Consider the following 22,384-nt stretch of genomic DNA (forward strand, 5'->3'; position numbering starts at 1 on the left):
TCATTTAGAACTGAGATGAGGAGAAATTTCTTCTGAGGATTGTAAACCTGTGGAATTTCTGCCCCAGAGAGCTGTGGAAGCTGGGTCATTGAATATATTTAAAGTGGAGATAGACAGATTTTTGGATGATAAGGAAGTGAAGATTTATGGAGGGAAGTTATTTTTTGGGGCCTTAGCCATTTAGTGGAAAGTCTAGTCCAAAGGTTTTATCCATAAATCTTGCTTTTCAATATATTTCGTATTCGAAAAAAAAATACAATGCACAGCCTATGACATATTTCATTAAGATTGTGTGTGCATTTGTAAGGTGTTTCAATTGTATTCATTACAGAGAAAAATTTTCTAGAGACAGTGAAAAAAGGCTAACATCAAAAAACGAGGACTCTGTATTTGAAGGAGCAGAACCGTACCAGATCAGGGACATCAACATGGTTAGTATTGAGGATTTATTTAGTTCAATGTGAGAGGAGCAATACTCCTTCCATCTTTTGGCACCTGATCTCCACGTACAGCACTGGAGCAAGCGGAGACCAAGCACAAACAGTAGATTTACAGCATGGCTCAGAAGCAGATAAAATTGCCCTATATTTTAATCTCAATCTCAAAAGACATTTACTTCTATAAGTTTTTTCCATTTCCCATGTGAACTCTGACTATTGTATACATTTGTACAAAATTATTGGCAATTACACATAGCTATCAAGATCTGGGTTGAAAGTGCCAAAGTTCGTTTAGGATTGTTGTCGCTGGCAGAGAGGGAGACTGAGCTAAATTTACATTCAGGTCACACATTTAACCTAATAACATTTTAAGACTTGATTAACTACAGAAATAAATTTCAAACTGCAGTGATATAATGTGTGCAAATTTTAACTTTGAAAAATTATGCAATATTTTAGTCTATTGTCTGTCTATTATCTCAGATGAAGATTATTGAAACTGAATTAATTTTGAATTTTTGTGTGGTTTCTAAGGTATTTTAATATTTACATAATTTAGAAACAATCCTGGAAAATTTGGGAATAAATAGCAGATGTAAGATGGAATAGAAACACCTGGAAATTATGTTGCACCTATTATTGATGTCATGACCAATCCCGACTCTACAAAGCAACAACCCTCTTTGTACAGCAGTGTCTCTTCTCTTCTCTTCTTAGGCAGTCCCTCGGAGTTGAGGATGACTTGCTTCCACACTAAAAATGAGTTCTCAGGTGACTGATGAGTCCGATGCGGAAACTACAGTCTCTGTCACAGGTGGAGCAGACGGTTGTTGAAGGGACGTTAGTTGAAGGGCCGGTTGGTTGGAGTGCTTGGGTTGTCATGTGCTCCTTCCGCTGTTTGCGCTTGGTCTCCGCTTGTTCCCGGCGAAGAGACTTGACGTGTTCGGCGGCTTTCCGGATTATTCTCTTCCACTTTGAGCAGTCTTGGGTCAGGTATTCTCAGGTGTCAGTCGGGATGTTGCACTTTTTCAAGGAGGCCTTGAGGGTGTCCTTGAAGCATTTCCTCCGCCCACCTGAGGCTCGTTTTCCATGTCAGAGCTCTGAGCAGAGCGCTTGTTTTAGAAGTCTTCTATCGGGCAATGTGGACGATGTGGCCTATGTGGCGTTGTCAATGCTTCGATGCTGAAAATGTTGGCCTGAGTGAGAACACTGAAGTTGGTGCGCCTATCCTGCCAATGGGTTTGTATGATCTTGCAGAGACAGCGTTGGTGGTACTTCGCCAGTGATTTGATGTACCACACAGCGGTGTACAGTACCACTTGTTTCCTAGTGCCTACTACGCAGTTGTAGCCGCCTTGTAAAATAGCTGTTATTCTATACCTTCGGCTCCAAGCAGTCACACTTCTGCAGTTTGCCCTTACAAACGTAGGTCCCTTGCAGACAGAATCAGGTGAATTTATAATGGGAAACAAAGAAATGGCAGACCAATTGAACAAATACTTTGGTTCTGTCTTCATGAAGGAAGACACAAATAACCTTCCGGAAATACTCGGGGACTGAGGGTCTAGTGAGAAGGAGGAACCGAAGGAAATCCTTACTAGTCAGGAAATTGATGGGATTGAAGGCCGATAAAGTCCCAGGGCCTGATAGTCTGCATCCCAGAGTACTTAAGGAAGTGGTCCTAGAAATAGTTGATGCATTGGTGATCATTTTCCAATAGTTTATCGACTCTGGATCACTTCCTATGGACTGGAGGGTAGCTAATGTAACACCACTTTTTAAGAAAGGAGGGAGAGAGAAAAGGAAATTATAGACCGGTTAGCCTGACATCAGTAGTGGGGAAAATGTTGGAATCAATTATTAAAGATGAAATAGCAGCGCATTTGGAAAGCAGTGACAGGATCGGTCCAAGTCAGCATGGATTTATGAAAGGGAAATCATGCTTGACAAATCTTCTAGAAGTTTTTGAGGATGTAACTAGTAGAGTTGATAAGGGAGAACCAGTGGATATGGTATATTTCGACTTTCAAAAGGCTTTTGACAAGGTCCCACACAAAAGATTGTTGTGCAAAATTAAGGCACATGGTATTGGGAGTATATTGATGTGGATAGAGAACTGGTTGGCAGAGAAGAAGCAGAGAGTGGCAATAAACAGGTCCTTTTCAGAATGTCAGGCAGTGACTAGTGTGGTGCCACAAGGTTCAGTGCTGGGACCCCAGCTATTTAAAATATACATCAATGATTTAAATGAAGGAATTGAGTGTAATATCTCCAAGTTTGCAGATGACACTAAGCCGGGTGGCAGTGTGAGCTGTGAGGAGGATGCTAAGAGGCTGCTGGGTGACTTGGACAGGTTAGGTGAGTGGGCAAATGCATGACAGATGCAGTATAATGTGGATAAATGTGAGGTTATCCACTTTGGTGGCAAAAACACGAAGGCAGAATATTATCTGAATGCTGGCGGAATAGGAAAAGGGGAGGTGCAACGAGACCTGGGTGTCATGGTACATCAGTCATTGAAAGTTGGCATGCAGGTGCAGCAGGTGGTAAAGAAGGCAAATGGCATGTTGGCCTTCATAGCTAGGGGATTTGAGGATAGGAGCAGGGAGGCCTTACTGCAGTTGTACAGGGCCTTGCTGAGGCCTCACCTGGAATATTGTGTTCAGTTTTGTTTTCTTAATCTGAGGAAGGACATTCTTGCTATTGAGGGAGTGCAGCGAAGGTTCACCAGACTGATTCCTGGGATGGCAGGACTGACATATGAGGAGAGACTGGATCGACTGGGCCTGTATTCACTGGAGTTTAGAAGGAAGAGAGGGGATCACATAGAAACGTTTAAAATTCTGACGGGACTGGACAGGTTAGATGCAGGAAGAATGTTCCCGATGTTGGGGAAGTCCAGAGCCAGGGGACATAGTCTAAGGATAAGGGGTAAGTCATTTAGGACCGAGATGACAAGAAAGTTTTGTTCACTGTGGAATTCTCTTCTGCAGAGAGTTGTTGATGCCAGTTTGTTGGATATATTCAAGAGGGAGTTAGATATGGCCCTTACGGCTAAAGGAATCAAGGGGTAGAAAGCAGGAAAGGGGTACTGAGGTGATGATCAGCCATGATCTTATTTGAATGGTGGTGCAGGCTCAAAGGGCTGAATGGCCTATTCCTGCACCTATTTTCTATGTTTCTATGTTTTCACTCTGGATTGCAGAAAAAAAGGGCAGGGACAATATTCCAGAAATTCATTTGGCCTTTACCACTCTGAAAAATAGAACTGTGAACAACTGAATTGCATAATTTAGAAGAAAATGAAATAATGTAAAGGAGGGAGTGGAAATATGTTTACTGGTGGTGTTGCTTGAAGGCTCATTAGAGAATGCCTTGACGATCAGACTAGCCCATTTATGGACATGTGATCACATTGTAATTTCCCCCTTCCCAGATTATTGGTTACATTAGGTGCAATATTAAATGTTCAGAGAGAATAGTAAATTAAACTTGATGATTATGGTGACAAAGTAACGTTAACTGAGTAATTAAGTAATTGTGTCAGCCATGGCTCAGTGGTTGCATTCTCCCCTCTGTGTCAGAAGGTCGTGGGTCTAGACCCCCACTCTAGAGGCTTGAGCACAACATCTAGGCTGACAGTTTAGTCCAGTACTGAGAGAGTGCTGCACTATTCGAGGTGCTGTCTTTAAGATAAAACGTTAAACTGAGGCCCTATCTGTCCTCTCAGAAGAATGTAAAAGATCCCATGGAATTTTCGAAGAGGGGGTGGTCCCCTGATGACCTGGCAAATATTTATTTATTCCTCAACCAACATTGCTAAAACAGTTATTCTGTTCATTTATCTCATTGCTGTGAGTTGGATCTTGCTGTGTGCTAATTGGCTGCTGTGTTTAATTACATTACTACAGTGATTACACTGAAGTTGCAGGTTCAGCCATGAACTCATTAAATGGCGGTGCAGGCTCGAAGGGCCGAATGGCCTACTCCTGCACCTATTTTCTCTGTTTCTATGTTTCTAAAAGTACTTTGGGATGTATTGAAGTCGTGAAGGTTGCTATATAAATACAAATCCTCCCTTTTTTCCTTTAATTCATTAATGGTAGACGAGGTCGCCAACATTAATTCCTATTATGCTCTATTGTGTTGGATAGAATCTCCTACAGTGTAAAGAACATAAGAACATAAAAAGGAGCAGGAGTAGGCCATTTGGCCCCTCGACCCAGCTCCGCCATTCAGTAAGATCATGGCTGATCTGATCATGGACTCAACTCCACTTCCCTGCCTGCTCCCCGTAACCTTTTGCTCCCTTACTGCTCAATAATCTGTCTACCTCCGCCTTAAATATATTCAATGACCCAGCCTCCACAGCTCTCTGGGGCAGAGAATTCCATAGCCTCTGAGAGAAGAAATTTCTCCTCATCACAGTTTTAAATCAGTGGCCTCTTATTCGAAGACTATTTCCCCTAGTTTTATTTTCCCCTATGAATGGAAATATCCTCTCTGCATCCACCTTGTCGAGCCCCCTCATTATCTAATAAGTTTCAATAAGATCACCTCTCATTCTTTTGATCTCCAATGTGTATAGACCCAATCTACTCAACATTTCCTCATAATTCAACCCCCTCATCTCCGGAATCAACCTAGTGAGCCTTCTCTGAACAGCCTCCAATGCAAGTATATCCTTCCTTAAATACAGAGACCAAAACTGTATGCAGTACTCCAGGTGTGGCCTCACCAATACCCTGTACATTGTAACAGGAATTCTCTGCTTTTATACTCTATCCCCCTTGCAATAAAGGCCAATATTCCATTTGCCTTCCTGATTACTTGCTGTACCTGCATACTAACTTTTTGTGTTTCATGCACAAGGACCCCCAGGTCCCTCTGTACTGCAGCACTTTCCAATTTTTTTCCATTTAAATTATAATTTGTTTTTCTATTATTTATGTCAAAGTGGGTAACCTCACATTTTCCCACATTATACTCCACTGGGAGAAATTTAGAATTCAACAGATGAAAACTAAGGGTTTAATTAAGAGGGGGAAAATAGAGTACGAGAGGAAGCTTGCAGGGAACATAAAAACTGACTGCAAAAGCTTCTATAAATATGTGAAGAGAAAAAGATTAGTGAAGACAAACGTAGGTCTCTTGCAGTCAGATTCAGGTGAATTTATAATGGGGAACAAAGAAATGGCAGACCAATTGAACAAATACTTTGGTTCCGTCTTCACGAAGGAAGACACATATAACCTTCCGGAAATATTAGGGGACCGAGGGTCTAGTGAGAAGGAGGAACTGAAGGATATCCTTATTAGGCGGGAAATTGTGTTAGGGAAATTGATGGGATTGAAGGCCGATAAATCTCCGGGGCCTGATAGTCTGCATCCCAGAGTATTTAAGGAAGTGGCCCTAGAAATAGTGGATGATTGGTGATCATTTTCCAACAGTCTATCGACTCTGGATCAGTTCCTATGGACTGGAAGGTAGCTAATGTAACACCACTTTTTAAAAAAGGAGGGAGAGAGAAAACAGGTGATTGTAGACCAGTTAGCCTGACATCAGTCATGGGGAAAATGTTGGAATCAACCATTGAGGATGAAATAGCGGCGCATTTGGAAAGCAGTGACAGGATCGGACCAAGTCAGCATGGATTTATGAAAGGGAAATCATGCCTGACGAATCTTCTGGAATTTTTTGAGGATGTAACCAGCAGAGTGGACAAGGGAGAACCAGTGGATGTGGTGTATTTGGATTTCAAAAGGCTTTTGACAAGGTCTCGCACAAGAGATTTGTGTGCAAAATCAAAGCGCATGGTATTGGGGGTAATGTACTGACGTGGATAGAGAACTGGTTGGCAGACAGGAAGCAGAGAGTTGGGATAAACGGGTCCTTTTCAGAATGGCAGACAGTGACTAGTGGAGTGCCGCATGGTTCAGTGCTGGGACCCCAGCTCTTTACAATATGCATTAACGATTTTGATAAAGGAATTGAGTGTAATATCTCCAAGTTTGCAGATGACACTAAACTGGGTGGCGGTGTGAGCTATGAGAAGGATGCAAAGAGGCTGCAGGGTGACTTGGACAGGTTAGGTGAGTGGGCAAATGCATGGCAGATGCAGTATAATGTGGATAAATATGAGGTTATCCATTTTGGGGGCAAAAACACGATGGCAGAATATTATCTGGATGGCGGCAGATTAGGAAAAGGGGAGGTACAACAAGACCTGGGAGTCGCTGAAAGTGGGCATGCAGGTACAGCAGGCGGTGAAGAAGGCAAATGGTATGTTGGCCTTCATAGCTAGGGTATTTGAGTATAGGAGCAGGGAGGTCTTACTGCAGTTGTACAGGGCATTAGTGAGGCTTCACCTGGAATATTATGTACAGTTTTGGTCTCCTAATCTGAGGAAGGATGTTCTTGCTATTGAGGGAGTGCAGTGAAGGTTCACCAGACTGATTCCAGGGATGGCTGGACTGTCATATGAGAAGAGACTGGATCAACTGGACCTTTATTCACTGGAGTTTAGAAGGATGAGAGGGGATCTCACAGAAGCGTATAAGATTCTGATGGGACTGGACAGGTTAGATGCGGGAAGAATGTTCCTGATGTTGGGGAAGTCCAGAACCAGGGGACGTAGTCTTAGGATAAGGGGTAGGCCATTTAGGACTGAGAAACTTCTTCACTCAGAGAGTTGTTAACCTGTGGAATTCTCTTCCGCAGAGAGTTGTTGATGCCAGTTCATTGGATATATTCAAGAGGGAGTTAGATATGGCCCTTATGGCTAAGGGGATCAAGGGGTATGGAGAAAAAGCAGGAAAGGGGTACTGAGGGAATGATCAGCCATGATCTTATTGAATGGCGGTGCAGGCTCGAAAGGCCGAATGGCCTACTCCTGCATCTATTTTCTGTGTTTCTATGATTCTATCTGCCCATTTTTTACCCACTTACTTAGCCTGTCTACATCCCTTTGCAGATTTTTTGTGTCCTGCTCACAATTTTCTTTCCCACCCATCTTAGTATCATCAGCAAACTTGGCTACATTACACTCGGTCCCTTCATCCAAGTCATTAATATAGATTGTAAATAGTTGAGGGACCCAGCACCGATCCCTGTGGCACCCCACTAGTCACTGTTTGCCAACTGGAAAATGACCCATTTATCCCGACTCTGTTTTCTGTTCGTTAGCCAATCCTCCAGCCATGCTAATATATTATCCCCAACCCCGTGAGCTTTTATCTTATGCAGTAACCTCTTACGTGGCACCTTATCGAATGCCTTCAGGAAATCCAAATACACCACATCCACTGGTTCCCTCTTATCCACCCTGCTCGTTACATGTTCAAAGAACTCCAGCAAATTTGTCAAACATGATTTCCCTTTCATAAAACTGTGCTGACTCTGCTTGTTTGAATCATGCTTTTCCAAATGTCCTGCTATTGCTTTCTTAATAATGGACTCCAGCATTTTCCCAACTACCGATGTTAGGCTAACCAGTCTAAAGTTTCCTGCTTTTTGTCTGCCTCCCTTTTAAAGTATGTGCTGATGCCATTTTCAGCTTTTTGTCTGTATTAAAATGTGATTCCCAGGAGCCCAACATTTTGAGCGCTGTGATGAATGTCCTAATAATTTAATATAGAATCTAAACTGATAGTCTTGAGCCAATATCCAGCAGTCTCAGATCTGAGGGTTTTGTAACACATGCGTTGGTTATTAAGATTGTGTTTCTTGCTTTTAGGTTCACACGATACTCAATGACATGGTGGAGAAGTTGATGGATGATTATATCCGAAAAGTTCCAGATGGAATGGATCCCTTCACTGCTGAGTATCCTTTTGTATTCTTGGATTGCAATATTTAAAGAAAGGAAGAAAGACTTGCATTTATATAGTGCCTTTCATGAACATCGGACATCCCAAAGCGCTTTACAGCCAATGAAGTACTTTTTGAAGTTTAGTCACGTTTGGAATTTATACGTGAATACTTATTCTAATGAGTTCCAATGTACCAAACCACTTTCCTTCAGTACTATTATATCTCATCTGATTTGACCAAGATCAGATTGCAAAAACTCCACCCTGTATTTTGTATAATGAATTGATGTGCTTAACAGTCTTCACAAATTGAATGCCTCTCATACTGCATTTAGTCTTTCCATGATATATTGCCATGCTATCCTTAGCATATTTGCATCCATAAAATATCAGGTAAGTGACAGTTTGGAATCTTAAATTATGCTTTGTTTATAAGAGTCATGTAAATGGCTCAATTTTCCCCAAAGCTGTTTTTTAGTGTATTGCCAGAGTTACTCCCGTTTTTCTAGGCCACAACTGCTCCAAAAATAAATGTGCCAAGTTTCCCTATTCTATTTTTTGAAATTGGGGCCGCGCAGCCTGTCCTGTAGCCTCGGGGGGGGCGGGAGGCGGGTGGGGTCGAACGTCTGTGCCGAAAAAACGATGCTGCTCTTCTGCGCATGTGCCAAAAAAAGGGGCATTTTTGACATGATTCCTATGCGCAGTACAGCTCAGAGTCTGCAATTGGCCATTTTTAAAGAGCTAGTTGCGTGTGTGAGAACTTTGAGTGCTGTGTGAGAACTTTAATTATCATTGGAAAAATCGGAGCTGCAATACAAGATGCAACGCGGCGCAAGGACCAAGAATTTCTTACAGGAAGAAGTGGAGGCACTAGTTATTGTGATTGAAGCAAGATGGCAGGAGCTGGACACCAGCAGAGGTCACATAAAAGTTCCACCCAAAGAAATGAAGAAACGCTGGAACCAAGTTGCAGAAGATTACTGCGCAGTGGTGACCACCACGAGATCTGGAGGTCAGTGTAAAAAGAAATGGCAGGACCTTGGTCAAGTAGTTAGTGTCAGTAATATTTTCATTTATTCAATGGAATTGCAATTGCAGTTGCAAATGTGATCAGCTGTATATGTCCCACCCACTAGAAAGACACCCTCTCTAAAAAGTTAGGTTTTCATCTTTGCAGAGGAAGGTGGCACATAATAAAAGGGAAAGAACTCGAACAGGAGGAGGCCCGGCAAATCTGCAGCCACTGACACCCTTGGAAGAGAGGGTCGCTGCTTTGATGGGTCCTGCCTGGAAAAAAGCAATCCATATTGCACAAGCTGGGCCCACACTCTCGGGAGAGGGTTAAGTCCAGCAAATTCATCAGGGTTCTTCAAATCAGCCTGCTGCCTGGCCTGCGATGTGAGCCTACTCATGTCACCCACCCTGTCCCCTCTGCTGCTAACCATTTGACTTGGGGCCAACCCTAACAATGCAGAAGAAGATTCAGACGAGGATAAGCCTAAAGAGGAGAACATCTAACCCTCCAGACAAGAACATGGGGGGGAGGGGATGCAGCTGGATGAAGCTCCCACTGTTGTACTGACTTTGGAGGAGGTGTCGCTCATGGAGGTGACAGCCCCTTCCGTGACTAGTGGTTTGAGTGTTGGTGGGCCAATCCATGGTTTCACACCATCCCAGGCTGCGGATCCCAGTGGTGGGGTGCAGTGAGGCACTCCCGTGGGGAAGAGAGGAAGGAGAGCTCAATCGCGCTCTCCTGAGGTGCAGGATCTAACAGATGTAGTTCAGATGATGTCATTGAGTATGGAGACCATTGACCTTACCCGATCACTTCTGGACGCCATCAATGGGGTGAATGATGAGATAGCAGGAGAATAACAGCAATGACACGACAAATGGGAATGATATCCGGGACCATCAGTGAGGGAATTGTGGCCATGAGGGAGAGAATGTCGGAGGTAGAGCAAACCACGTCACTGACCATGAGGAAGGGAATGTTGCAGGTCGTTGAGACACTGTCAGGGCGCATGAAGGATGGCATGTTGGAGATAGCTGCTGCAATAAGGGAACATGCCCAGACCCCACGTCCATTGACGGAATCAACTGTCACTCCCACTCCAATCCCCAGACCAATCTCTGAAGAGCCCAAAGCCCGGCCCTCCAACTTTCCACCTGGGCCCTCCAACTTGACTCCTGACGCCGATGCCCGCAACCCTCGAGGTGCGTAGTACCCGAGATGTTAGAAAGAATAAGCTTGGTATCGTCCAGAAACACTACACCATCCTCTGCGGGCAGGGGTGGAGTGTCCAAGAGCAAGTGCAGCGGGCAGTCTTAGAATAAGGGGGATGAGAGATGGGTGCAGCCTTTCTTTGCTGCTGTTGTTGTTGCTATTATTGTTACTGTTGTAACTGTTCTCAAATTAAAAGTTTTTTTGTACGTTATGTAAATTTTCAAGGTTTTTAAGTGATCTTAAAGAGTGATATTAAAGTAAAGTTTGATACAAGAATAATTTTATTCAAGATAAGTTAAATACATTGTAAACTTTTGAATAAAATATATTTTACATTAAAACAGAATCATGTTACATTAACACAACACAACATTATGGAACAGCTCCAAACAGTAAACATGTCCATGTGGAATAGTTGTCGCGGAGCCTTCAGGCATCAGTAAAGCGCTCACAGATGAGCTGCTGGCGCAAGGCTCGAGCAATCTTTAAAGGGGCACGATGGCCTGCCTGTTATGTATGTTAACTGGGTTTTACCTGCCACCGGAGGGCACGACTGTCAGAGTCCTAATGGTCACTGGCAGACATGTGTAAGCAGTCTATATAATGTTGGCAGCCACGTTGAATCCTCACTTTGAGAATAAATAAACTGGAGTAAGGTCATGCCTGAACTAGTTCACTGTACTTAGCCTTGTGGAGTTATTCGATACTTAATAATTGGCGACAAATTAAAAATACGAATTTTCATGCAACCATGTCTGTTAGAATTTTGGAGAGATTCATGGAAAGGGAAGCCTGGGAGGATTTCACTGATTGCCTCCACCAGTACTTCGTAGCCAATGGATTGGAAGGAACCGATAACACAATTAAGCGCAGGGCGGTTCGCCTCACCGTTTGTGGGTCAAAAATTTATGGCCTTATCAAGAATCTACTCTCTCTGACTCGACCAATGGATAAGATTTACAATGAATTGTGTACGCTGGTTCAGAACCACTTTAAACCGAAGGAAAGCATCATCATCATCATGGCGTGGTATCGTTTCTATACGCAAAATCGCCCGAGGGCCAGGATGTGGCAGAATTTGTCGCCGACCTGAGACGTCTCACTGGGCCGTGCAACTTTGGAGCTGCGTTGGAGGAAATGCTGCGGGATTTTTTTCGTGCTTGGCATTGGCCACGAGGTCATCCTTCGAAAGCTGCTGGCTGCTGAATCTCTAGACCTGAGCAAGGCCATCACGATCGCCCACGCATGCATGTCCATGGACGAAAACTCGAAACAGATATTTTCCCAGCATCAAAACTCACCGGCAAGTACTGTGCATAAAATAGTATCGTTGGCAGGCAGAGCTTACTCATCTGCGTTCATACGACCTGTAACTGCTCAAAGTCCACCATCGAGGGGTGAATCAAATCTAGCTTTGCTGGTATTGCAGGGCTATCATCAGGCCTATCAATGCCGATTCAAGCAATACGTGTGCAAAGGCTCTGCAACAATGGGGCGCCTTCAATGAATGTGTCCGCAACCGAGCAAGTGTGCTGCGACACACTACGTGGCTGAGGATAATCAAATTAAATGGGGTTCCAGTATCCATGGAATAGGACACGGGTGCGAGTCAGTCAATAATGAGCCAGAGGGCTTTCGAAAAGCTGTGGGACACTAAGGCAAAAAGACCCAAACTGAGCCCAATCAATGCAAAGCTGCATACCTACACCAAAGAGCTCATACCAGTCATTCGCAGTGCGGCAGTAAAGGTATCGTGCGATGCAGTTGTGCATGAATTATCGTTGTGGATCATTCCAGGCAATGGCCCAACGATGTTCGGCAGGAGTTGGCTTGAGAAAATTAAATGGAACTGGAATGATATTAAAGCCTTATCAGTGGATAAGTTTCCCTCGTTTGCACCAGGCATCGGCTACCTCACAGGAGCCAAGGTGCAGATCCACCTAGGCCCGGATGCAAGACCCTCCATCACAAGGCTCAGGCGGTTCTGAACATGATGAGGGAGAAGGTCGAGATCGAACTGGACAGACTTCAATGGGAAGGAATCATATCACCAGTCGAGTTCAGCGAATGTCCTGGTGTTGAAAAGTGATGGCATGGTCAGGATCTGCGGCGACTACAAGGTAACGATCAATCGAATCTCGATACAGGTCAGTACCCGTTACCCAAGACTGACGACCTGTTTGCAATGCTAGCGGGGGAGGGAAGTCGTTCACCAAATTGGACCTGACCTCCGTTTACATGACACAGGAGCTGGTCGAATCTGAAAAAACTGACCTGCATCAACATGCACAAAGGACTATTTATATACCACAGATACCCTTTCGGAATTTGCTCGGTGGCAGCCATATTTCAGAGAAACATGGAGAGTTTGCTGAAATCCGTCCCGAGAACCGTCGTGTTCCAAGATGACATCCTGATCACCGGTCACGATGCCACCGAATGCCTGCACAACCTGGAAGAGGTTCTATGTCGTCTGGACAGAGTGGGACTCGGGCTAAAATGCTCCAAGTGAGTTTTCATGGCACCAGAAGTCGAATTCCTGGGGAGAAAGATTGCATCAGACGGCATCAGGCCTACGGACTCGAAGACAGAGGCCATCAAGAATGCACCCAGACCCCAGAGTGTGACGGATCTGCGTTCGTTCCTGTGTCTTCTTAACTATTTTGGTAACTTTCTACCTAGTTTCAGCACATTGCTAGAGTCCTTGCACATGTCGCTGAGAAAGGGTAATGACTGGGTTTGGGGCAAATCTCAAGACAGAGCCTTTGAGAAGGCCAGGAACCTGCTATGTTCCAATAAATTACTGGTACACTATCACCCATGTAAGCAGTTCGTGCTGGCCTGCGATGCCTCATCATATGGAATCGGTTATGTGCTAATGTATTAGGCAAACTCCAACCAGTCGCATACACGTCCAGAAGTCTGTATAAGGCTGAAAAAGCCTATAGTATGGTAGAGAAAGAGGCTTTAGTATGCGTATATGGGGTTAGGAAAATACACCAATACCTTTTTGGGCTTCGGTTTGAGCTTGAAACAGACCACAAGCCACTCATTTCATTTGTTTCTGTGAGCAAAGGTATAAACACCAATGCCTCGTTCCGCATCCAAAGATGGGCATTGACATTATCCACTTATGATTATGTCATCTGCCACAGACCAGGCACTGAAAACTGTGTTGATGCGCTTAGCTGGCTACCATTGCCCACAACCGGGATGGAAATGCCGCAGCCCGCAGACTTACTGCTGGTCATGGATGCCTTCGAGAATGAAGGGTCACCCGTCACGGTTCGCCAAATTAGAACCTGGACCAGCCAGGATCCTGTAGTGTCAAGCGTAAAAAGGTGTGTCCTAAATGGAAATTGGTCTACCATTCCCAGGGAAATGCCGGATGAAATTAAGCCTTCTAGCTGCCGCAGAGATGAATTGTCTATTCAGTCTGATTGTCTGTTATGGGGCAATCGTGTTGTTATGCTAAAAAAAGGCAGGGAAACTTTTGTGCGAGATTTACACAGTACCCACTCAGGCATTGTCATTATGAAGGCCATTGCCAGGTCTCATATTTAGTGGCCTGGCATTGACTCGGACTTGGAGTTATGCGTGCATCAGTGCAACACTCACATGCAACTGAGTAACGCACCTGTGGAGGCTCCGCTGAGTCTGTGGTCATGGCCATCCAAACCATGATCAAGGATCCACATGGATTTTGTCGACCCCTTTCTCGGCAAAATGTTTTTAGTGGTAATGGACGCTTACTCCAAATGGATTGAATGCATGAATCATGTCATCCAACACGTCCACAGCCACTATTGAAAGCCTCCGGGCCATGCTCGCCACCCATGGCCTGCCCGACGTCCTTGTCAGCGACAATGGACCGTGTTTCACCAGTTCGGAGTGTCAAATTTATGTCAGGACTGCCCCTTTCAAACTCGCGTCTAACGGTCAAGCGGAGCGGGCTGTCCAAACCATTAAGCAGAGCCTAAAACGCGTGACTCACGGCTCCCTACAGACCCGCTTGTCCCGCATTCTGCTCAGTTACCAGACGAGACCCCACTCGCTCATCGGGGCTCCTCCTGCTGAGCTGTTAATGAAGAGAGACCTCAAAATCAGGCTTTCCCTTATACACCCGGATCTCAATGATCATGTCGAAATCAGAAGGCCAAGGCAGCAATGGTACCACGATCGCGTGGCCGTATCACGTGACATTGCTGTTCATGACCCTATGTTTGTCCTGAATTATGGTCATGGTCCAAAGTGGGTTGCTGGCATGGTTTTGGCCAAGGAGGGGAATAGGGTGTTTGTAGTCAAACTGTTAAATGGCCAAACATGCAAGAGGCACATTGACCAAACCAAACTGCGATTCACAGACAACCCAGAACAAATTGAAGATGACATCATCATCGAGCAACTAACACACATCCAACCATCAGTTGGCCTTTGTGTCATTCACGAAGACGAACCTACCATCCCCGACAGTCCTGTCAGACCGACTGCTCTGCAATGCAGCAATGGTCCTACTAACTCATCCAAGCTTGTGTTCAAACTGAGAAGATCAACCAGGAAGCAGAAGGCCCTGGTCCGTCTCAACTTGTAAATATAAGGACTTTGGGGAGGGGGGGGGGAAATGATATTATGTATATTAACTGGGTTTTACCTGCCACCGAAGAATGTGACTGTTGGAGTCCTAATGGTCACTGGCAGACACGTGCAAGCCGTGTATATAATGTTGGCAGCCATGTTGAATCCTCACTTTGAGAGTAAATAAACTGGAGTAAGGTCATGCCTGAACTAGCTCACCGTACTTAGCCTCGTGGAGTTATTCGATACTTAACACCGTCCTCCTCTGCTGTCATGCTCCGGCCTCAGGCACTTGCATGACTTCCTTATCCTCCTCCTCCTACTCGTCACCTGCATTTTCCACATCATTATCATCAGCCACACTCACCGCAGGTGGGTCTTCCACTACCAGGTGCTGCTGCCTCATGATGGCTAAGTTATGCAGCACACAACAGTGAACTGACTGACCAGTCTCAGGGGAGTACAGCAAGTAGCCTTCGGAATGGTCCAGGCATCGGAAACGCTGTTTCAAGATGCCAGTGGTCCTCTCAATGATGCTGCGCGTCGCAATGTGCGACATGTATTGACGGTCAGCTTCCGTCCGGGTTACGCGTAGATGTCATGAGCCAGGTGGTGAGGCTGTACCCTTTGTCTCCCAGTGGCCAGCTGTGCCCTTCTGACTGGTGCTGAAACATGGCAGATATAATGCTGTCGCATAGGATGAACACATCATGGATGCTGCCAGGGTATCTTGCATCGACTGACATGATATGATGCATGTCGTCACACACGAGCTGCACATTAATGAAGTGGAAGTCTTTTCTGTTCCTGTATATCTCGGAATCCTTCAAAGGTGCTCGCAAGGCGATGTGGGTACAATCAATGCAGCGCTGTACCTTTGGGAAGCCAGCAATCCTGGAGAAGTCCACAGCCCTGTCATGGATTGCTTGGGCGGTCATGGGGAACTTTATGAAGTCATTCCTACGCGCGTACAGTGCAGCTGTGACCTAGCGAATGGAGCATGTGTTACATGTTGAGAGATGGTGCACACATTTTCAGTTGTAGCTTGAAATGATCTGGAGGCATAGAAAGAAAATGCAACTGTAACCTTCACTTCAACTGACAAAGCAGTCCTCCTGATGCTTCTAGGTTGCAGGTCTGCTTTGACCAACTCACAGATCTCAGTTACAACTTTTGTGGAAACGCAGCCTTCTGACAGTCTGCATCACTCAGGTGGTGGTACGAACGCCTGTCTCGATGTACCCGAGGTGGGTAATGCCTCCTGCCCAGCACTCTACAGACTCTGATGTTCCTGATGCGATGACGTCGAATCAATTGTCTCCTACATAGCACCATGGTACAGAAGGCTCGCACAAGGGATGGCATTGTCAGTATTGACCCCATAGTTAAATTTAACCTTTGAAAAAAGCTCAAAACGACAGGAAAGCAGGCAGCACAGGTTCACAGTTGTATCTCTCCAGGTCTGTATGGATGGACCACACCCAAAGTTCTTGTGACTTTTCTCTCCCTCCCCCTCCCCGGGCTCCAAGCCTTCTGATCGGCACCTCGCTCTCTTTCTCCCCCCCCCCCCCCCCGAATGGCTTGTTTTGTAGCCGAACCCTTGAGTCCGGGCGTGAGGCCGATTCTGCCGGCCAAACCTACAACCCTCCAACCCTGCTTCAAGATGTTCGCTGGTGGCATGTGAGTGAGTTTAAAAAATGAGAACTTCTGAAATCCAACAAACTTAGACTTCTACGTTGAGTGACAGGTAAAAAAAAAACTTTGAACTTTAAGAAGAACTTTAGTATTGATTTTGACACTGTTCTCAACTTCCTACAAAATCTTCGATTTAAAAAAAAAAAATTTGTGAATGTGCACTGGTTTTCTTAACTCTTCAGAAGGTTTTTTGGGAGTGGCCAGATATGCCAACCTAAGAGAAAAGATATTTGGCCAAACTGCGAACAATTGAAAAAAAACAGCGTAGACATGAGGGAACCTATGACGTTAAAAAAAACTGGCCTAGAAAAATTGTAATTAAGTCAGTTTAGTTGGTGCAGATCGCAGGGGGAAACTTGGAAAAAAATAAAACTGCCCAAAAAAATGGCGCGCGCAAATGAACGGGGAAAATTGAGCCCAAAGTCTCTGCACTTTTGCAAATTGTCATAAATATCTGATTTATTCAGTGATGTTCTATGAACCATAGCCTAGTCGTTATAAAAACAGCAGTGGATGTTATTTTTGTTCGCATTCACCTGTAAATAAGGATTCTTTGTTGACACCATGAAGCACAACCTATTTTTCTTGCAGCTGAGTTATTTTTGATTCCCTCTAACTGATGCAGTTTGCTATTTCTGTCAATTGATGGATTAAGTAAGAGCTTTGATCTCTTTGACTATCTGCAGAGAAAAGGAATCTTTATAACAGTTAGTATGTTGGAGAAGCAGGACAAAAGCAGCAGTTAAAAAGGACGGGTTTATTTGTAACACTTAAAAGCTCTGATTGGATCCCTTTGATCACATGACTGCTGATTGGTCCCCTTGGAGGATAAGAGACAACCAGTAGTTTCTCTGGCATATGTAATTAGAACCACCCTGCCTACATAATCAGTGACTTTGCAAAGTGCAATTCGAGCTATTCTGACTACTGACTCCAGACAGAATAGAGCTCAGTCTCACAGGTTAAGATCTTCTCCCACCACCCAAACAAGTTCTTGCCCCATCCCGCTCACCCAAGTTCATGACCTAATCCCCCGCCCCCCACTCCAAATTGCTGACTTCCTCCCTTGCCCAAGTTCTTGACCTAATCACTCTCCACCACCCAGGTTCTGGACCTTCTCTCCCTGCCCAAGTTCCTCCCCCACATGACCTCCCCCCAACAAGTTCCTGACCTTCTCACCCCCCCCCCCCCCCACCCTGTCATAGAGGGGTTATCAGGTTTATTTGGTATGAAGTGAATAGTGACCGTGTCGTGATATCTGAATTTCGTCCAGTCTTGCCTTCTGGATCGCAATGTGATCTCTGTACTCTTACCCCCCTCTCTCTCCGACTCTCTCTCCGACCCTCTCTCTTTCTCTCTCTCTTTCTCTCTCTCTCTCTGTCTCTCTGTCTCTCTCTCTCTCTCTCTCTCTCTGACCCATCTCTCTCTCTCTCTCTCTCTCTCTCTGACCCATCTCTCTCTCTCTCTCTCTCTGACCCATCTCTCTCTCTCTCTCTCTCTCTGACCCAGCTCTCTCTCTCTCTCTCTGACCCAGCTCTCTCTCTCTCTCTCTGACCCATCTCTCTCTCTCTCTCTGACCCCTCTCTCTCTCTCGCCGACCCCTCTCTCTCTCTCTCTCTCTCTATCTCTCTCTCTCTCTCTCTCTCTCTCTCTCTCTCTCTCTCTCTTTCTCTCCAACCCCCTCTCTCTCTCTCTCTCTCTCTCTCTCCGACCCCTCTCTCTCTCTCTCTCTCTCTCTCTCTCTCTCTCTCTCCGACCCCCCCCCCCTCTCCGATCTCTCCCTCCTCTCTGATCTTCTCTTTCCGATTTCCTTTTCAATCCCCTATTTTGATCCCTTCTCCCACAGAGCTGAGGAAAGTGTGGCCATTCTGCAGCTACAACTGTAGGATACTGCGCATGTGCGGCTGGACCCTGGTGACATCGCACATGCGCATAAGGGGATCGGGTGCGCATGTGCAAAAAGGGGCGGGGCCAAACACATGCATACGCAGAAGGACACAAAAATGTTGAAGATAATCACACCGGTTAAAAAATACAGAACTTACAACAATAACATCAACTTGCATTTATATAATGCCTTTAACAAAGTAAAGCATCCCATGGCACTTCATAGCAGCATTCTTCAACGTTGACATCAAGCCATAGAAGGAGGTATTGGGACAAGTGACTAAAAGATTGGTAAAAGAAGTAGGTTTTAAGGAGCATCTTAAAGGAGGAGAGAGAGGTAAAGAGGTGGAGAGGATTAGGCAGAGAATTCCAGAGCTAAGGGCCTAGGCAGCTAAAGGCATGGCCACCAATGGTAGAGTGAAGAAAATCAGGGTGTTCAAGAGGCCAGAATTGGAGGAGCGCAGAGATCTCAGTTGTAGGCTGAAGGAGGTTAAAGAGATAGGGAATAGTGAGGCCATGGAGGGATTTGAAAACAAGGATGAGAATTTTTAAATCTAGGCGCTGCAGGACTGGGAGCCCAATGTATGTTAGCAAGCACAGGATATGTGAACGGGACTTGTTCCAATTAAGATATGGGCACCAGAGTTTTGGCTAAGCTCAAGTTTACATAGAGTGCAAGATGGGAGGCCACACTTTTTATTTATTTAATTTAATTAGAGATCTTCCTGTTTTTCTCTAAACCATAATGCAAGTAAGATTGATCAGTAAAAATAATCAGGTTATGGACCAGCCTGGAAAGTACAGAGGTTCCAAGCAATTAAGTGAGAATCTCAAGCTAAATGCAGTAACATTGGCTAACCTAATTATAAACCATACTTAATACAAGGAGTTTATTTCAAAGGGGCCAAATTAGCGCAATGGTGTGCATTACCATACAGTGTTTTGCTTAGTAGATACACTGCTGTTCTTCCTTGACCATATCCATTGCAGTCAGTTGGCCTGGAAAACTGTGCAAGAAGCTGACAAGGTAATGAAGGAAGTGATGATGGATAGAGTCACCAATCTTTTGATGGAGCAGTTTGTTTTGGAGGTGAGTTTAAAACAGAAATCGGCAGGACTCTGTGGAGAGCTTGCAGGGTCAGTGCGAGGGCATCTACTTTGGTTGTCCTTGCCATTGCGCGTGCATCTTTAGTGCTTATCTACTCCTATGTAGCCAGAAGATGTGGCACATGTCCACCATTGCTTTGGAAGTTTAGGTTGCTTGTTTAATTTGGACCCCTTCCTCCTTGGTAGGGCCTGCTTCTGCCCATCTAGAAGTTGTTATGCTTTATCTCACTGGACATACTGGCCTCCACTACTACTCTAGGTCCCAAATGAGCCATGGAAGCAAAAACCCCTGAAGCAAGGAGGCCCTGCCACTGGCAATACCCCCCGATGACATTTGCCTTATAAGGAGTGGGTGGAGGTACCATCACCTCCAAAGCAGGGTGGAAAATATTGGTACAACTGGGTCCATTGCCTTGTTCCAGTGGGTTCTGTTGGCCTCCTGTCAGAGTTATGGTAGGAGTCCTGCGAAACCCCTGAGAAATGCAGAGTCTACGTCAGATATTACAAACTAATGACAATAGCAGAACATGAAAATATACTTGCATTTTAAAGCGTGTACATATTGTGCAGAAAAATATTGCTTCCATTTTTATGTTTTTTCTAAAGACTAGGGGGCTGAAATTGCCCTCTGCCCAAAACGGGGCTCACCTACTGTTTTTTAGGTGCTACGTCCATCCCAATGCATGGAGCAGATATTCCGGCGGTTTTCAGCTCTTTGTTTCCGGTCGGAGTGGTGTTGGTGTTGGGAGAGAGGCGGAAGTGCGGTCAGGTCGGAGTGGCCGCCACCCGCGGGGCAGGAGTAGGGGTGGGTCGGAGCGGCCGATGCTCCAAGTCATCGGTGCTGCTTCACGCTGACGTGTTACAACGTTCCTCCCCTTCAGTTAAAGGGGAGGACTGCTGCGAACTCTGCAGTCATTTTAATGGCAAACACTGGGCCACCAAGAGGGGGTGCTGAACCCACAGGCGTAATTGTTGGCCTGACCTAGCAGTCGGCTGACAATAGAAAATAAAATGGAGTCGCCGGCAGTGTGACCTCCCCTTTAAGGGCAGCCGTGCTGCCCAGCCACAAAACGGGTACTGACAGAGCAAGCTGTCGGGGCCACCAACCCGTGGCGGTGCTGCTCCCGCAGGGCAATTTCTCGCGATGGGCGAAAAGGAGGTCGCTACTGGTCGATAAGGGGACACGGGCGGAAACCTGTTCCTGCCGCTTCTGGCCCGGAGGTAACTTCGGAAGGGTCAGCCCATCCGGTTGCCCTCCGTCGGTAAGGCCTCTTTGCTCCATTCCCGCCTCTTGATGTTATGAAGTTTTCACCTGACTAGATGACTAATTTCCTTTCATCAACCTATGGGTTCTTTTGAAAAATAAATAATGGTCTCGTGTGTTAACGCATCGACTGGTGTGCTAAACAGCGTAAATGGCATGTCCCAGGTTCAATTCCTGATCTCAATGGAATTGGACAGATGTTGGGGTTTGCTACAATTGACTGCTGCATTCTTGGGCTAGGAAAGAGAACATTAAAAAAATCTTCGTTGCCCTAAGGAGTAGTAAGATTGTAGTCCTCATCTCTCTTTCATAGCATGGTAAATAAGTAACTTACTATGCCATTTTAGGTGTGGTACTTCTCCAAAAGAAGGGAAAATCTAGTCATTCCATCTGTATCCTCTTGAGAGCTGGTTCAAGAATAGTACTACCAGTTATTTGGGAACAAGTTACTAATGAGAAAGAGAAATCTTAAATAACAAGACAAGGGGAACAGGTTTTATAGAAATGCGAATAATCTCATGGGAGACCATTAGTGTGATTAACTTGAATCTGTAAACCATCTGCTCGTAAACATTTATTTGTTAAATTAGTAATTTAAAAAAAATGTGTATTGACATTTTGTCATGCCTTTCTGCTCTAAATCGACACATCGGCTTCCCCAATGGCTTGGTGAGTAGCTGAGCTTTAGAAACCAGAAAGGACCCAAATTTGTTCCCTGATCTAGTGCATGGTACTGGTAGGGGTGTTACAATTGACTTTAGCATGCCTGGGGTAGGAAGAAGAAATTCAACACGGTTCCTGCTCCAGACTGCTATCCAACAACCCCTGCTGGAAGTGTAACTGTATGGAGCATGGGTAAGGAAAGAATTTCCCCTGCAGTGACGCTCACTGCTCGGGCTCACGGGTGAAGAATTATCTCTCAGGTGAGGTGTCAGAGTGTATGCAACTGGACTCCAGAAAGGAGTCAGTGCCTTCTGTAGGGGAGCAAAGAAAATTGATAGAGAAAGGAGAAAAGAAAACAATTAACAGATTGGAAAAATTTGGGCATTTTTGTTTTGTTTGTTTTAAACTTCAAAAACATTACAAAACATTTCTGATGAACATTTCTCTGCATACTAGTCCTGATATAAGACCAATGATCAAAAGTCTCTTTATTTACCCTTATTAGGTTACTTTGACATTTACTACATGAACATTTGTATACTTTGAATTTGTTGTTTGGGTGCTACATTGTATTGATTAAAAGTCAAAAAATGACCAACTGTTTTTGCTGTTTGTTTCCCTCCTGTTTTCCCTTTTACCTCTCATTTGAGACCACACATAGATTCCAATCAGGAATCATTGAATCAATCAGGAATGACCCCACGGCCCCTGACTC

The 22,384-nt window shown here is 45.0% G+C and overlaps 1 protein-coding gene across 2 annotated transcripts in view; it reads left to right on the forward strand.

Annotated features, from left to right (window-relative positions):
• Positions 1-22,384, forward strand: part of LOC139232587 (uncharacterized) — a 169,981-nt gene that overhangs the window by 10,947 nt on the left and 136,650 nt on the right. For both annotated transcript variants that reach the window (XM_070863019.1, XM_070863015.1), the window contains exons 3-5: positions 332-431; positions 8,176-8,264; positions 19,626-19,725. In XM_070863019.1, the coding sequence (XP_070719120.1) occupies positions 332-431; positions 8,176-8,264; positions 19,626-19,725 (289 nt within the window). The remainder of the gene's footprint in view (positions 1-331; positions 432-8,175; positions 8,265-19,625; positions 19,726-22,384) is intronic.

The sequence above is a fragment of the Pristiophorus japonicus genome, chromosome 2 (genome assembly GCF_044704955.1).
Source record: "Pristiophorus japonicus isolate sPriJap1 chromosome 2, sPriJap1.hap1, whole genome shotgun sequence".
NCBI classification, from domain to species: Eukaryota; Metazoa; Chordata; class Chondrichthyes; family Pristiophoridae; genus Pristiophorus; species Pristiophorus japonicus.